The sequence below is a fragment of the Quercus robur genome, chromosome 12 (assembly GCF_932294415.1).
Source record: "Quercus robur chromosome 12, dhQueRobu3.1, whole genome shotgun sequence".
NCBI lineage: Eukaryota > Viridiplantae > Streptophyta > Magnoliopsida > Fagales > Fagaceae > Quercus > Quercus robur.
In genome coordinates, this window is record NC_065545.1 from 43075473 (window position 1) to 43093342 (window position 17870).

The 17870-nt window shown below is 33.4% G+C and overlaps 2 protein-coding genes across 2 annotated transcripts; one reads left to right on the top strand and one right to left on the bottom strand.

Moving 5' to 3' along the window:
- The first annotated feature begins 2724 nt into the window (after nucleotides 1–2724).
- Nucleotides 2725–8283, top strand: LOC126709797 (isoflavone reductase homolog). Its single transcript, XM_050410138.1, has 4 exons — nucleotides 2725–3335; nucleotides 6820–7060; nucleotides 7205–7408; nucleotides 7791–8283. Exons 1-4 carry the CDS (start codon nucleotides 2997–2999, stop codon nucleotides 7952–7954), a joined length of 948 nt encoding a protein of 315 aa, XP_050266095.1. The 5' UTR covers nucleotides 2725–2996; the 3' UTR covers nucleotides 7955–8283.
- A 2995-nt stretch (nucleotides 8284–11278) lies between these two features.
- On the bottom strand, nucleotides 11279–16766 carry LOC126709382 (myb family transcription factor PHL11). The gene is made up of 6 exons (XM_050409595.1): nucleotides 16167–16766; nucleotides 15086–15162; nucleotides 14926–14989; nucleotides 14635–14707; nucleotides 12135–12204; nucleotides 11279–11997 (listed from the first exon to the last, which is right to left on the bottom strand). Exons 1-6 carry the CDS (start codon nucleotides 16345–16347, stop codon nucleotides 11593–11595), a joined length of 870 nt encoding a protein of 289 aa, XP_050265552.1. The 5' UTR covers nucleotides 16348–16766; the 3' UTR covers nucleotides 11279–11592.
- Nucleotides 16767–17870: the final 1104 nt, after the last annotated feature.

The window sequence follows — 17870 nt, forward strand, 5'->3', positions numbered from 1 at the left end:
TACATTACCCACCACACATATCCAGCACCTAATAGATTCTCAATGCTTTCTCAAAAAATAAAATAGATTCTCAATAAATGAGAAAATGTTTTCGAAAGAGTGTTCCCATTAACCAATAAGACTGGCACCAACCATATATGAATAAATAAACAATATAAATAACATTTAACATAATTATACTTTATTATGCTTCTCAAAAAAAAATTATACTTTTTTATAGGAGTTTTAAATAATTTTTTTTTTAAATATTAAGTATTTTTAACACACATAGAGAGAGGGGATAAGGTATTAAAGAAATTAACAATAGTGTATATTCAAAATGACCTAATATATAAAATAAGTATGTTTGATCTTTTGTTCACGTTTTCCAACTTTGGCACATATAATTTTTTGAAAGCCTCAATTGTTTTTCACACAATTATTATATTTTAAATTGAAATTGTGGGGCCAGAGAATTTGTGATTCCGGCCCACTTTCCATTAGGGCCCAAGGCCCGCGCTGAGGAGAGTCGTTGCTGAGGACATGCAGCGAAAGTCCAAATGGCCTAGAGATGTAGCCAAGGATGACCCTGTCCTCGGCATCCCAAGGCCTAGAAGGGAAGAATGACACGCCATCAAAGGCAGCCCCCAAAACGCTCCCAGAAGAAAAGGCGAGTAGAATAGGATTCGCATGAGAGTACAGTGTGGGAGCGGTTCAAGGAAAAGACGTCACCTCCGCATTCAATGCGCCAATAAACGTCCTGGCCACATTGATGGGAAAAGACCCCTGAACAGTATGGTTTCAGTTATTGCAACTAACAGAAAGTGGGGGAAGGCGGCTGATGAGACAAGTACTCGAGTAGTTACCTGCCTAATCAACAAATGGAAGGTCAGGATCAACTGAGAGGGGCTATATAATGTAAGAATTCATCCACCAAAAAGGAGGGGAGAGCATTATGCATCGACCCTTGAACCATTGTAACCGAAGGTAAAAGGAATAATAAGAACATTAACCTCCTCTGACGAGGTCTAATGACCGGAGCCACTCAGGCCATGTCAGAGAGGAAGTCTTCTTGGGCAAACTCAGTTCACCTCTGTACGACCATCATGAACACCATGACTAAGAACTATCTGGTGACCAAAGCCTAGCCTTTTAGTTCACTCTCTACAAATTTATTGTTTGGGTCTTTAACATTCGAACCCAATACACCAATTTGGGATCGTTACAAATTGAGTCCTTACAGAAAAATTTTTTGCAATGGTTAGAATTACTATATAATAAATAACATTTATAGTTTCCTAATATATTATATACATTTATCCAAAGTTCTCTCATGCTTTGCACGAGCTAAGGGACTAGCAAATAGAAAAATTAAATGACAGTTTAAAAAAAAATGACATTGAATTTTTACATGGAAAACCCTTTAAAGAGAAGGGAAAAAAAAATTAAATTATGGAACATAGTGTAGTGAGACTTTAGCTATAAAATAATCAATTTAACAATCCTATTTAAAATAAATATTAAATGCTATCAAAACAGTAAGAACACTCCATTCTTGAGTCACAAATATTAATCTTAGCAAGTTCGTTTTCTACAATGGGAAATTATTGTATACTCCCATAGTACCATAAATACATATTCCCAAAGTACTATAAATACATACTTACTCCTCTCGCATGAATGGTAGGTCCCACTAATTAAATTCATGGTGGGATCCACTATGCATGTGAGAGGAAGGAATACATATTTATTGTACTTCGGGAGTATCTAATAATTTTCCTTCTACAATAGTAACCTCACTAAATTAGTCATAAAATCCAAGCAAGTGGAAGAGAATTTCAAACAAGAACACCAAGTGTATGTTTGCTAAACTGTTTTTTTATATCAGTCAAAAACAATATTATATTTCTTAGGATAGAAAACTTGTTTGACAGAGAAAATGAAAACACTACACACAAGCGTATTTTCAATTTCTTGTTTGTAAAGGCCAATAAGAAGATGAAGAAAACCATTTTAAAGACTATAATTTAACGAACCTATTTTTTGTTTCAAATCTACCATGTGTGTTCATTTTTTTAAAAGCTGGCCTTGATAAACTCTTAGTTGTATTAACAGTTCACAAACGTGTAAAACTCAAATTAAGATGAATAAAAAATTATAATCATTTTTTTATTTATTAATAATCATTCATTGAATTAATAGTATAGTTTATAAAATAATTTATGCCTTTAACATTTTTCTATTTATATATTTTTGTTGTAACACATTAAAGAAAAAAAAGTAAACATCATACGCATGCCGGGTACACTTCCACTTATTTTGGGTTAAGAACTTTTTTTGGTTGTCTACAGTGTCCATACATTCATTCAAGTGTGGACAGTGGATGGAGGGACCTGTCAATGTCATAAGATATCTCTGAGCACCCTTTATATATGTGGATCTCAGAGATTGTGGGCTCATCAAAGCATGGTTTTAAAAACCAAAAAGAATTCCTACCGTGACAAAGAATTATAAAAGAGGCTGATTATTGGTTTTTTGTGAGATCAAATCAATGATTGGACTAAGGATATCATAATTAATAATTTTATAATTAAAAAATAATAAATAAATTATATAATAATTTTATAGTAAATAATAATATTTACTTTAAAAAATTTATATCATAAAAGTTTAATCACAATCATTAAAAAAAACTTACAATGAAAAATAACTAACTCCCCCTACTATCTCACCTACAATCATTGGTATTAAATTTTCTCCACCAACCTCCACTTTCTTCTCTTTTTGCTCATTAAATCTTCTCCACATACCCCACTTTCTTATCCTTTTGCTCTTCGGAATACGGAATTCCACCTCAATTCAAAATTTGTTTCATTAATAAACAAAGGAGGTGAAAGAATCAGTCCGGTTTTTAAAACCATGTGTCAAAGACTGAATATTGATTGATATGGCAGAGTGAATATTGATTAACAGAAGCAATTAAGCAAAAGAAAAGAAAAGAGTGAATATTGATTGAAATGGCAAAGACGAAAGTTCTTGTTGTGGGGGGTACTGGGTACATCGGGAAGAGAATTGTGAAGGCAAGCCTAGCACAGGAGGATCATATAATCACCTATGTTCTTCAGCGCCGAGAGATGGGTTTTGACATTGATAAGGTCCAATTGCTATTTTCTTTTAAGAAGCAAGGTGCCCGCCTTATTGAAGCCTCATTTTCCGATCACAACAGTCTCGTAGATGCTGTGAAACAAGTTGATGTTGTCATTTGCACCATGTCTGGGAGTCATTCTGGCAGCTCTCACGGAGTTTTGTTGCAGCTCAAGCTTGTTGAGGCCATCAAAGAAGCTGGAAACATTAAGGTTAATTATTAACTTTATATCTTCTTTTTATTTTATTTCTTTTATCTTTTTACTAAATATATAAAATATAATTTCAATCAATGAAGTCCATTTCATTCCATGTTTAACTAACTATATGTCTACGATAATTAACTACGTACTTAGTATCACATTTAAAAATAAGCAACCATATTATTGTAGTTTCATTACCAATTGATTGCGTTGATCTCATATATTCGTGATAATTTGATAAAATACTTTGCGAATAATTTCAATTAATGCTAAAGCCTAAATGACCTATATATTGTGAACAAATTTAAATGTTCATGTTCCACAATAGAGAACATTTTATCTGTTTTTTAGATCCATCTTATTCCGCTGCCAATAAAAACAAAAGAAATGCATAAAAGAAAAGAAATAATAAAAAGGCCTTGTTAACCGTTGTTTTTACACATTGATTAATAGATTATTTTAAGGAACTTTTAATACCATTTGGGTAAATTATAACTTACCCACTTGTGATTTGACTAAAATCTAAGTTGCCTACCTATAGTTTAAAAGTTGGTAATTTATCCACCTAAAGTTCACTCCGTCAAGCTTCCGTAACTCACCTATGTATTTTCACCGTTAAAAACACAAAAAACATAACAAAAGCATAAAAATCAAGATCTAAAAGCATATTTCTTAAGATGGTGAAATTTTGGATTAAGAGCATTCTTCTTCTTCATAAGAACATTTTCAAGCTTATCAATCCAAACAAAACTGTCAAGGGGATAGAAAAGATTGAGAAAGAAATTTGTGGTGTGTTTGATTTGGTTTTAATTTTTTATTGCAGTGACTGTGGGTTTATTTTCAAAATTTATGAGTTTAATTTTTGGTTTATGTTCAAGATTTATGGGTTTAGTTTTTGGTTTAGGTTTATGTTCAAAAATTTTGGGTTTAGCTTTTAGTTTCTAAATAAATTGGTATGGACGGGAGAAAGATTGGCAAGTCTTCTAGGCTGTAAGATAGGATCCGTTTCTGCCAAATTAATTTTGTGGATACAGCTTGGATCTTTATCTTCGCAATTTGGAAATTGGTGAATGAATAGATGTGGATGTTGAGGTTCGAAAAAATTGTATTTGTCAAGAGGGGTGCATGATTCCTCCTTTAAGCAACCTACTTTTCTTCTATCTTTGATATGCTAATCCATGTGGCTCATATGTAAGATAAATTGAATTGCAACTTCTTTATGTTAATCATGTTTTGTTCCTTTCTATGTATCATATCATAAAGTTAAATTTAGGACCCAAAAAAAAGGCTAAACCCAGAATTTTTGAGCATAAACCCAAACCAAAAATTAAACCCCATAAATTTTGAACATAAACCCATAGCCACTACAACCAAAAATTAAAACCAAATCAAATGCACCACAAATTTCTTTCTCAATCTTTTCTATCCCCTTGATAGTTTTGTTTGGATTGATAGGCTTGAGAATGTTCTTATGAAGAGAAAGAGTGTTCTTAAGCCAAAATTTCACCATTTTAAGAAATATGCTCTTAGATCTTGATTTTTGTGTTTTTGTTATGTTTTTTGTGTTTTTAACGGTGAAAGTACAGAGGTGGGTTACGGAAGCTTAACAGAGTGAACCTCAGGTGGGCAAAGTGCCAACTTTTAAACCATAGGTAGACAACTTAAATTTCGGCCAAACCACAAGTGAGTAAGTTGTAATTTGCCCATACTATTTTTAGGAGTATCCACGGGTAGGGTCGGTCAGGTTTGTACCCAACCCGCAACTAACCCGCTTACATTGGGTGGACGGTTGAATGACCCACCGCCGACTGCAGACAACCTCTGATCAAGTCGGACTGGTCTCCAATGGACAACGATCGGGTTGGTCGAGCTTGAAACTAACTTACAACCACCAAATTTCATTGGATCCTCATCGGATTTGTGTTACGAGCACTGGATTGAAGCAAAAAACACCACATTAAGCCCAAATTTGTGCAAAAACTTCATCTCATTGTCGGATCTAAGCAAAAATTGAAGCAAAAACCACCACATCAAGCCTAGATTTGAGCGAAAACTTCGTCTCATCGCCAGATCTAAGTAAAAATCAAACCAAAAACAACCACATCAAGCCTAGATTTGAGCAAAAACTTCATCTCATCATTGGATCTAAGCAGAAAAAGCTAGATCTTTGCCGGATCTAACCAAAAACTACCAAACCTTCACCGGAATTTCGTTGGATCTGAACGGCTCTAGGTAAATCCGGCCTTCTTTCATGGGTTTCGTCGGTCGGATTGGGTTCATTGGTTTTGGAGAAGAAAACTCGCCATCCGACCCACCTAAGTCCCTTTTTGGTGGCGGAGACCTGCTGCCAATCGTCACTGGCATTAGGTCAGCTGGTTTTTGAGTTGGCCCCAGCAATTTGGACAGGTGGGTCGGTTCCACCTATTTTGTTTGACATAGTATCACTGTCTTTTATTATATTCCCTTTCTCTCATATCCTCAATTACTTCATTAACCTCTTCAAAATTAGGGTTTTTAATTCTCTCAAATTCACTTTTTCGCATCCACTCTTATATTTAAATACAGACATTATCTCATTTGTGGGTAGTGTAAAATTTGGACTAATACCAAGTAATAGTAAAACTTTTCAAACAAGTCCATTTTGCCCCATAAACACAAATAACACATAACACTGTTTGAAAGCTTTTTGTTCCTGCAAGTCTTCTGCTTCCTTTCGATAGCTTGTCTTGATTTTATAATTCAAAATGACTGTATTATATAGCAATTATATGCACAAGAGTGTGTTTGGATAACTAATGATAGATAAATAGCAACCAAAGATGAAGAAGCATGTAGGAACTAGAGAATTTTCAAACGGCATTAAAAATTGGAGATTTTTGAAAATTTTGTTAGTACCTAGTAGTAATCCAATTCTTAGGGATAATTTTTGCATTTAACCCAGATTAATAATTATAACCTTGCAATTTATTCAAAGAATTTCAATGATTTTACCTAATCCTACGTACATTGAAGGACTAGCTATGATAGATATTCTACTTATTAGCTAGGAAAATTTTTTTGTGTGTAGTTAATTACCAAACTAAATAAAATTTCTGAAGTTGAACTCAAAAAGAGGAAAAAAAAAAAAAAAACATCTATCTATATATATATATATATATATTTCAAGAACGTTTCCCAGCATTAGAGTTTGATGATTAGTGTGGGTTTATCTGGATTATCTTGTTTAGAAGTTTTTTTTTTTTTAATTTAAATGTTAATAAATTTAAGTCATTTATTTACTTCTTCTTTTCTTTTTCTTTTTGAGAAGTACTTCTTCTTTTCTTATCTAACAACAAATAAGTTGGTCAATGCACGCACACACTAAATGATATAGAGAAAATCTGTGAACAGAACTTTACTTAACCATGTTGCATACCTAAAAGGCAATGTTACTTGAGGAGGATGTGACATGCTAACATCTTGTCATATTTTTTGTATAAAAAAAAAATTGTAGCGTTTCATACCATCGGAATTTGGTACGGACCCTTCACGGATGGGACATGCTCTTGAGCCTGGAAGAGTGACATTTGATGATAAAATGGTAGTGAGAAGAGCAATAGAGGATGCTAAAATCCCCTTCACTTATGTAACTGCTAACTGTTTTGCTGGTTACTTTGCTGCCAACCTTTCTCAAATGGAAACACTCTTGCCTCCTAAGGAAAAAGTTACCGTCTATGGTGATGGCAACGTCAAAGGTACCCAACCCCAGTAGACAAGGATTATATGTTTTGCTTTGCACAAGACTTGGCCTGGGCTCGTGATTTTTTTTTTTTTTTTTTTTTTCTTTATTATTATTAAAATGTCATATATGTTTCATTGTTTTGGAATATTTGCTGCAGTGATTTACGTGGATGAAGACGACGTTGCTTTATACACAATTAAAACAATAGATGATCCTCGAACATTGAACAAAACACTGCACATTCGGCCTCCAGAGAACATTCTCTCCCAAAGAGAACTAGTTGAGAAGTGGGAGAAACTTCTTGGGAAGGAACTTGAAAAGATTAGCATTTCACAAGAAGATTTTCTCGCCTCCATGAAAGGTAAAAGTTAAAGGAAAGCTACTGTTAAAAATTATGGTTAAGTAAATAAATTCAACATTTCTTAACGGTTTAATATTTTGAAACAATGGGTAATTTATTATGGAGGAGATATTCCTAAGTTTGATCTATGTTTGCACTCTACCTCCTATTTGAAATATTAAAAATTTTATGTATTGAGACTCATTAACAAAGAGTTTAGATCTCTATTGTTAGAATTACGATTAAGTGATTAAATTTACAAGTTCTTAACCATTTAAACTTTTGAGATAATCAGTAATTTTTAAGCAATACTAAGAATTTGCTCAACTCTTATGCTTTTTATATTTCCAAGACTATACATATGATAATTAATTTTATTATTTTCCTTCTGTTCTGAGCGCAGGACTGGACCCTTTTGGCCAGGCAGTAGTTGGGCATCTCTATCACTTTTTCTATGAAGGTTGTTTGACAAACTTTCAAATAGGAGAAGAGGGTGAAGAAGCTTCAGAGCTTTATCCAGATGTGAAATATATACGCATGGATGAATACCTAAAGCTCTATCTATAGCTTTGAGGTACTTCACGAGTTAACCAATAGGGCTTCCAAGGTTAATTGTGAGGGTGTGAGTGTGATGTCTAACCATGGCCATCCGAACTCATCAGTGGAGATCTTCGTGAGTGCTGAGTCGCAGCTTTTCTAATTATAGGGTTGCTATAGTATGTGTTTTTTTGTTGGTTGGAAAATTATTAGGTACTCTCAAAGTACAATAATGTGATTCTTACATTCATAATAGACCCTACTATAAATTTAATTTGTGAAAACTACCATAAATGTAAGAGGTCAAAACATCACCTCATCGTAGTTTGGAAAGGTTCAATAATTACTCATGTTTGTTATGGTGGTTGTATTTCTCATTTCCTTGCTATTTTCTACTTTGATCTGTATTTTGATGAATAATTCTAGAAATAGTCAATCACACACTCAATTTTACAACTCATTGCCTTGTGCGATTATGAGTAGTAGATATTTTCTACCTTGTGCAACCTATCACATTACGTTACTCACTCACAATTGCACAAGTTAATAAATTGTAAAATTGGGCATGAGAATAGTTGTATCTATAGGCATACTATGTTTGCACCATTTTCTCCGTTTTGGTTGTTACAACTTACAATAAACGGTTATATTTATATCAATCATTATCATATGTATATTTTAGTAATTACATATGAGATTAGTATGTTAGCATAATTTTTAAACTAAATTGTAAATTACATCCCTAAAATTAGGTAAGTTTGTTTTTTCCCCCCAAGTTCTAAAATTTTGATCCATTTTTCTAACATTAACTATCGTTTTGTTTTCATACATGATTATCCTAGGTATATTTTACTAATTACATGTGGCATGTGGATGTTAGCATAAATTTTAGACTACACTATTAGAACTACATGACTACGTCTTCTGTTTCTATAATTCCCACTACTGTCTCCTCCTTTTATCTCCTACTCCTTTTCTTCTTGTTCAGCTTCTTCTCCTTGTCAAATGTTTTCTATTAAAATTTCGAGCTTTAGCTCCCAAAGAACAAAACTAAAATAAATAAATAAATAAAGTGAGGCAATTCTCATTCTTGAGATAAGAGATATCAAACCCAAAACTACTTGATTTAAATACACAAAACCAACCTGACTAAAATACATAATAAATCTAACTAAATCAATCCATTTTTCATAAAAATAAGAATAAAAGAAGGCTTAAATTAGCAATCAGTAGAGAGAGAGAAAACAAAACTTATAGGTGGGGTTTGGTGGCCGATAGCCTGAGGTGGTTGTCAGAGTGTGATAAAAGAAGGCTTTAGCAATCGGTAGAGTGGGCAACAAGTGATGGCTAGCACATAGCAGACCTGCCTCTCTCTCTCTCTCTCTCTCTCTCTCTCTCTCTCTCTCTCTCTCTCTCATGCATAGTTCAAACAATAAGGGTCCGTTTGGATACAGCTGAAAACTGAAAACTGAAAAATACTGTAGCAAAATAATTTTTAAATGTGTGAATAGTACCGTGGGACCCATTTTTAATGAAAAAGTTGCTGAAAAGTAAAATTTGTGGGTCCGTGAATAGTATACGATGTACACTGATTGGCTGAAAAAGGGAGAAAAGTCAAACTTTGCGGCTGTAAGGACTCAATTTGTAACGACCCCAAATTGGTTTATTGGGTTCGAACGTTAAAGGCTCAAACAATAAATTTATAGAGAGTGGGCTGAAAGACTAGGTCTTGGTCACCGGACAGTGGTTAGTCATGGTGTTCATGGTAAAACCGTGCTTGCCCAAGAAGATTTTCTCCTCGGCACGGCCTGGGAGGCTCTAGTTCTTAGCCCTCGTCCGATGAGCTTAATGTTCTTACTATTCCTTTCACTTTTGGTTCTCATTGTTCCAACCCCCCCCCCCCCCTCTGGCGCATGAATTCTTACAATATATAGCCCCTCTCAGTTGATCCTGACCTTCCATCTATTGAGCAAGCAGGTAACTACTCGAGTGCCTATCCCATTAGCCGTCTCCCCCCACTTTCTATTAGTTGCAATAACCGAAGCCACACTGTTCAGGGGTCTTTTCCCATCAATGTGGCTAGGACGCTTGTTAGCACATTCAATGCAGAGGTGACATTTTTTCCTTGAATCACCCCTACACTGTACTCCCGTGCGAGTCCCATTCTACTCGTCTTTTCTTTTGGGAGCGCTTTGGAGGTTGCCTTTGATGATGTGTCGTTCTTTCCTTTTGGACCTTGGGATGCCATGGACAGGGTCATCCTTGGCTGCATCTCTAGGCCATTTGGACTTTCGCTACCTATCCTCGGCAACTACTCTCCTCGGCGTGAGCCTTGGTCCCTAATGGAAAGTGGGCCGGGACCACAAATTTTCTAGCCCCACAGCGGCTATTGTTCATTAAATAGTGCATAAACAGTAGCCGCAAGTCTCACAAGTCACAAACACGTGAAAAAAAAAAAAAAAAAAAAAAAAAAAAAAACCGCAAACGCAGGCGTGGGTTTTCAGCCTAATCTAAACATAACCTAATTCTAATAGTTAACGGTATTAGACCACTTTTAACTGTAGGGTTTTTTTTTTTTTTTTTTTTAAGCTAACTTTTAACTGTAGGGTTTAATTTGTTACATTTTAAAACTTTTTTTTTCAAACTCCTTTTAAAACTATAGAGTTTAATTTGGACTACCAAAAACTATAGGGTTTAAAGTGAAATTTAAACTATTTTATTTTATTTGTTTATGCAATTTTTGGATTTTAAAAGAATCGTTTTAATTTTTTTTTTAAAAGCTCTTCTAAGCAATTTAATTGATGTGGCACAATTAATTACATGACATTGCATGTTTTCATTGGACCAACAGTCATATGTGGCATGTAATATCCATCTCATTAATGAATATAAATGGATGTGAGCAAATCCAAACAAAACCTAACATTTTGGAAACAAATTAAAATTTTGGAATTTTAAAGGGCAAATCACTCCAAACTTTAGGGGGTGATTTGTAATTTAGTCTTATACGCATCCACCATCTTCTTCAATAGCCATTAAATGAGCCTTAGTACCTTGACATTGTCACGGTTATGTCCATAATAAATAAATACATATACATAAACCTACCGTATATGAAGAGAAAATAAGAAAATTACATAAAAATATAACTTTAACAAACTATAATCACTCTGTAAGATGTTTTTAATTGGATGCAATTAAATATATGTCCTTGTTATTCATTGTTTGCTTAAGGTTACCACCTCAATTATGGAATAAATCTTGTAATACCCAACAAGTGTAGGCTATAGAATAGGAAAAGCAAAAATTCAAGATGGATAGAAATCTCAGATTATTGAAGTGTAGTAAATGAAAGACATTCGAAAGAAAATATGAAATAGGTATTCCCTAAAAGTTATATATTATACATATAATTAAGTAAATGTTTGGTTGAGCTTATTTTCATCCTTAAAAAAAATATACATCTTTTAAAAGTATCAAATTTATCAAACTACAATTGTATCGTTACATAATAAACAGATGAAAATAAGCTCATCCAAACACACTTCTGTTCTTTTTTTTTTTTTTTTTTTTGAGAGAATAATTATTTAACTTGATGCAAACAAATATAAGCAGGTACTAAAAGGTGAATTGTGTGTCAAAAGTGTAAAGAAAATATATATCCAATTTTATCTCCTATAGGAAAGCATCTTGGTTTCCAACTCAGCTCCATTTGCTGCAAAAAAATCATAACTACCTTTGGTATTCAAGTCAAACTGTATCAAACCCCCTTCAATCTTGAGCTTAACATCTTCATTTTCTTCTCTGCCTCCCTCTTGGTAAATTTGGATTGCTGAACTATTGGCCTTTTTGAAAATATCATTCATCTCTATCATGTTTTCTTTCCTCTCTCCTTCATTCATATTCTCCATGAGATTCGATAGAGCCAAATTGAAGTCCGTTAATTGGGATCTGGCCGCTTCAAGGCTTTCTGGGCCATTGATATCTAGGGAGAGACTCTTTTGGGCTTTCTCTAATATAGCCTGCAAGTACTTCCCTTGGGCCTCTATCCTCATCTGCAGTTTCTTTTGTACCTATTGGCAATGATGGGTCGTTTAACAATATGAAATCATAGATTTCGTTCATGAAGTAGCAAAACTTGTGATAATTAAGCAATTGTCACAAGTGATTAATCAAAATGTTACAGCAAAAGTATCCACAGTAGATATACCTCAAGCTGATCTTGTAATCTTTTCTGAACTTCAAGTTGACACTTAAGTGCTTCCTCAATTGGGATTTCTCTGTTATGTTCACAGAATTACTTAGTATCAAGTTTGTGAAAATTTTATGTAATGTATTAAAAACCTGGTTTAAAACACTATTATTATTATTTTCATATATGTTCTAATAAGTATTATAGTTTACTCAAAAAAAAAAAAGTTTGTGAAAATTTGCAAAATGAAAGAAATTCACAAGATGAATCTAAAATGATACTAGTTCTAGAAATGAGTAGTGGAAACTAAGAAGCAGGATAAATTTTTGCTTCAAATTATGATATCAATAACTCTAATGATAAGCACAAAAGGAAGACAGAAAGTCACCAGTTAATTAACTGGGCAAGTATTACAGTTTTTCCTATTTAACTTAAGTGAATGATGTCACGAGTCTTATAACTGAATTGGTACCTCCCCATAAATAAAGTATTTGAGAGTTTAGGGAAGAAAGGGTTCGAGCAGCAGGGTTAGTAGCATGTTGTAATTATCTCTAAAAAAAACTTAAGTGTAGGAAATTTGCAATGTCCCCATTTTGGTCTAAAACATACACCCAATGTCCTAAATTGTTAGTTCTCTAATCCATTCTATCATGTCTCAAAATAAAATCATCTTTGAAATTTATCAATAAATAAATTTCCTAGCATACCTCTTACTTTATTGAAAAAATCAATACCTCTCTCTCACTAAAATTTAAATTATGGGATAATTTTGGAAAGTTGTACCTTTTTATATAAAAGACAATGCATAAAATAATGTTTTCTTAAAGTTGAATGTTAAAAATACGCCTAATAAAATGGGATGGAGGGAATAGAAAATTAGCAATATCTCCCCTTATCTTTCTATAATGACCATTTTACCTCATTCATTAGTATTTTCAGTCAAATTAATGGAAAACTTCATTTTATTTTATTTTAATAAAAAGTGTCTAGACCCACACGTTAATGATCTTAATAATGTCTAATATTAAAAACATGACATGCACAATTTGAATGGACTTGTGTATGTGATCATTATGCAAGTGATGCATTTGTTATTGAAGGGTATTAATGTCATTAATATGTGGGCAAGGCACATTTAAAAAAATGAATAATGCTAGAGGTACAAACTATTTTACAAAATAATTTACAAACTGTTGATGTGGTGAATGATTATTGGTATATGAAAAAGTGATATTAATGATGGGCCTAGATGAAAACCAATAAGAGGTTGGCTACATCAACATTTTGTAAAAATTTTATTTACAAACTGTTGATGTGGTGAATGATTATTGGTATATGAAAAAGTGATATTAATGATGGGCCTAGATGAAAACCAATAAGAGGTTGGCTACATCAACATTTTGTAAAAATTTTGTAAAACAGTTTGTACATGTAGGGTCTATTTAGATACTGCTTATTGCTGAAAACTGAAAATTGAAAACACTGTAGTAAAATAATTTTTAAATGTGTGAATAGTGTCGTGGAACTCATTTTTAATGAAAGTTTTGCTAAAAAAAGAGATTTGTGAGTCTCATGAATAGTACATGGGACCCACGCACAAAACGCTGGACCAAACGTAGTATTACCCTTAAAAATAACTTGAATTTTCTATTAATTTGATAGAAAGTACTAATGAAAAGGGTACAATGTCACTACGAATAAATGAAGAGAGAATATTGTAGCAATATTTTATACTAAACGTGGTCATTACAACTATCCTATTTAAGGGAAGCAATTTGCAATTTACTAGAATTATTTTTGACAAGTTTTTTATATGAAAAGTCTTATATACATTGAGAGTTTAAATTTATTTGTGAATTCTCAAAGTTTAAATTCAGATCACTTCGTTCCAAGATCACTAATAGAATTAGGAAAAAATCAAATACATTTCAGTTGTGATTGAAGGAACACAAAAAGTGGAATAAATGATTTCTATTAAGCAAAATTTGTCGCTTGAACCCACCCCTGGAGAGGAAACCCAAATTGGCCAAAACACTTACCATTGCCCGCTAAATCCAACCCACCCCTGAAGAGTAAACCCCAAAATACTTGCACTTGACCGCAAACCACACATATTGGGTAAGTGAGGGTGTGGTGTGGGATTTGTCTGCTACCCTAACCAATCACAATCAGCCTGCACTATTCCAATTTGTCACTGTTCCATTTTTTGTTAATTGAAAAATTAATACCTTTACCTTCTTTTGCTCTGTTTCTACTTGCTCATGCCCAACGACGGCTTGAAGGTACTGGATGTTTTGATTGTTTTACTTACATGCAAAAAGGTCAAATCTATGTTCTCACTGTTCTTTAGAAATTCCTTGGATTGAGAATTAGGGGGGGGGGTGGTCAAAGAAACTCTACCTTTGATAAAGTTTTAGCTATATGGATCAAGATCATGCAACCAGTGTGTGTTATGACCTTTTTTTTTTTAATTGAGAAAGCAACAAAATCGACAAATGTAAGTAATTGTTTCTCATACCCTTGTTCATTATCATCTCTGGAAGAATTGGTACTAGTCCCAGGAGAATTACTGAAATGTACATATGTGCACCCTAAAATTTAGAAAGGGTAATGTGTTAGTACGAAGAATTCTGAAGCTGTAAACAAAAATAAAGAAAATGAAAACATGAAAAGTTCCAATAACAAAGTACCAAGCATTAAAAGCAAAAATAAAAATCATTTATGTTCTATGAAGATAGAATTATTGGCTAAAAGTTTTATTGCCTATGAAAGCATTGGAAGAATTCGTGTGAAATATTTATGGACTCACCATTGCCCGCTTTGTTTTGTTCTACAGTATTTTGACTACGTGCTTGCTGTCCAAGTCTGTACTTCTGCATATTGATTTACATCCTAATGTTACATTCGTGTTCCACAACTCAAAATGCAAATGAAAAGAAAATTAGGAGAGAAGAAAATTTTATAATCACCTGCAAATGGCTCTTCAGATGGTACAATGTCAAGCCCTTCAAGCCCATCAGCCTCAATACAGACTTGGGAGTTGCTTCTGAAAATAAAATATAAAAATTTAAAATTAAAAAAAAAAAAAAAAATGCTTACTAAATTATCGAGCAATATAGAAAGTGCTAAAACCTCATTTTAGCACAGTGAAATGAGACTATACAATCGATTTTCTAACAGAAAGTGCAAATGTAAATTGCTGGTTTTTGATGAGTTAACTGCATGAGAATTGGATTGGTTAATTCACTTCTAAGTTGTGAAAGGTTGTGAACTTGTAAGCAGCAATAATATGAGTAATTATTCAGTACTACAACAAAATGACACTTCATTTTCTCACATAATAGTAGATTTCATTAATGAAATTTATGGTAGGATCCCATTTGTGTGTGATGAAAGAGTATCATGTTATTGTAAAACTAGTACCTAATGATTACTCAAAAAAAGTACCTAACAAGTTGGATGTTGGAGACAACAATTGGTTCTTTCTCATTACCCAATTCAAGTAAATGACAATTACGTCTTACTACATGATTTTTCCCAAAAATAAAAACTACTTGTTACATCTTGCTCATTTCCTATAATTCAATTTAAGATGTAAGTCAACTAATTATTTATTAGGTGAAATTTGTGTCCAGTATCTTTTTACATTGGATACGACATGATTCAGACATGTGTCCATTGCAAAAAGAAGCACCAGACACAAGCTATATATTTATTTATTAAGCTTAAAAAAAAAAAATCATTCCAGCACAATGTTCAAAATAAGTAAGATTCTCCATTGAAACATATTTCGATGAATTGGAGGAAATGGACTAGAGTAGAGAAGTTGATAATTTCGATAATTTTTGTCAAACATAACAAAATCAATGGCATCTCAAACTATTGCTATAATTTAGAAGATCAATATGTCCTGCTTAACAAATTACCACTGCTCAAAATTTAAGAACATTAAACATAAATAAATAAAAAGGGAAAAAGAAAAGAGGTTTTTTTTTTTTTTTTTTTGAGAAACTGGAAAAAAGAAAAGAGTTGAGTGGTAAAATAACATACTGTCAGGGCCACCAAGTTTAGTGACAGCATCAACAAATCGTTCGTGCAGATCAGGCGTCCACCTTAACCTGGGCTTCGGGTCTCTTGTCATCATCACAGCGTTCTCATATGGATAGCTCCCTACTGCTCTACCAACACCACCACCACCACCACCACTGTAATTCCTCTCCATCAGGTTCATATATATCACCCTAGCTAACTCACTCAACCCCTTTCCTTTAGGAAAACGAATTCCAGCTTAATTTTGTCTGTTTTTTCTTCTATCAGATCGGCACCATTGACTTCATGATCTCACGCAGCTGGCAGCTAGCGGAAAATATAGAGACTGTTGGAGATTATGGTATATATCTTGGTCTACGTAACAAATCAAACTGAATGGTATTTGGAAATGTTAATGATGTTACCAACGTTGTGCTTTGCAAATATTAAGAAATAATGGAGACCCATCAAAAGCTGAAATACAAATGAAACAGAGATTGATCGATGTCTGTGTAAGAAGCAAAAGGAGGAGTTGGCTTTGTTTCAAAGTCCTATTTATTTTAGTCACAAATTATTTATATATATATATATTATAATTTAATTTGACGAACATGTAGAGTAAAGCTCGGCGGCGAATCTCAAAGCAACAGGACACCATTTACATATAGATAAAGATATCTATAGAATATATCGGATAACTTTATAATTATAATGTGCTGCTATAGCATAGCATAGCATGCTCCAATGGAGCTTATCCACTCCACCTTGGACCGTTGGATCTATCTTACGATTCTATGACAAAATCCTACTCCCATTCCTAATGCTAGTCAGCTAGTTGGAGTGTGGGACCAAATTTCATAGGAAAATCCCTAAGATTCCCTAAATTTTACTCTATTATATTTATAATTTGAATTTTGATGTAACTATAAATATGATCCGTAAATTCAATCAATTTTTTGTGAGTTATATTATGTATTTAGTTAAATGGGTATTTGTTTATCTATTTTTATTACTGTCTAATAGAGTAGAACCTGTTTGATTACTCGTTAACAAGTGTAATTGAGCACATATTAATATATTTTCATTTTTAATAAAGTTACAAATATTCTTCTCAATTATATATATGATGATAGGTTAATTAACGTACAATAAAAGTGATGCCATTGATTTTCTCATGTAAAAATGATATTGAACTATCCACAATGTCTTATTAGCAAAGTGTGAAATAGTTGGGAAATTTATTATATTTATAGGATGAATAATGCTAGGACACATTATTTTCCTCCCTAAAACCCACACCTTGTTCTATGTCAACTCATGATTGGTGCATAAGTTGATACGACATGCTCAAATACTTATGATGACCTAAGTGAAAGGGCTAAAATCCAATTATGAATTAACACATAAATAGGGCATGGATTTAGGAAGTAAAAATGAGTACGTACGTTGTAGAATTGTTGGACCAAAAAGAGTAAATCTAGAGACGCACACCTAAATTCACAACATATTTAATTGTTATTAGGGATAGCAATTTGGCCCCACCCAGCCCCTCCCCTCCCTGCTTCGACTCACGTAGGTTTTCCCCGCCCCACAAAGGTGGTGGGGCAGGGATGGGGTAAGATTTTAACCCTACACCACCACAGGGCAGGGCAGGGTAGGAATAGATTTAGACTTTTTAGACCTAAACTGCCCCACTCTACATTGATAAGGGTTAAATTGTAAATT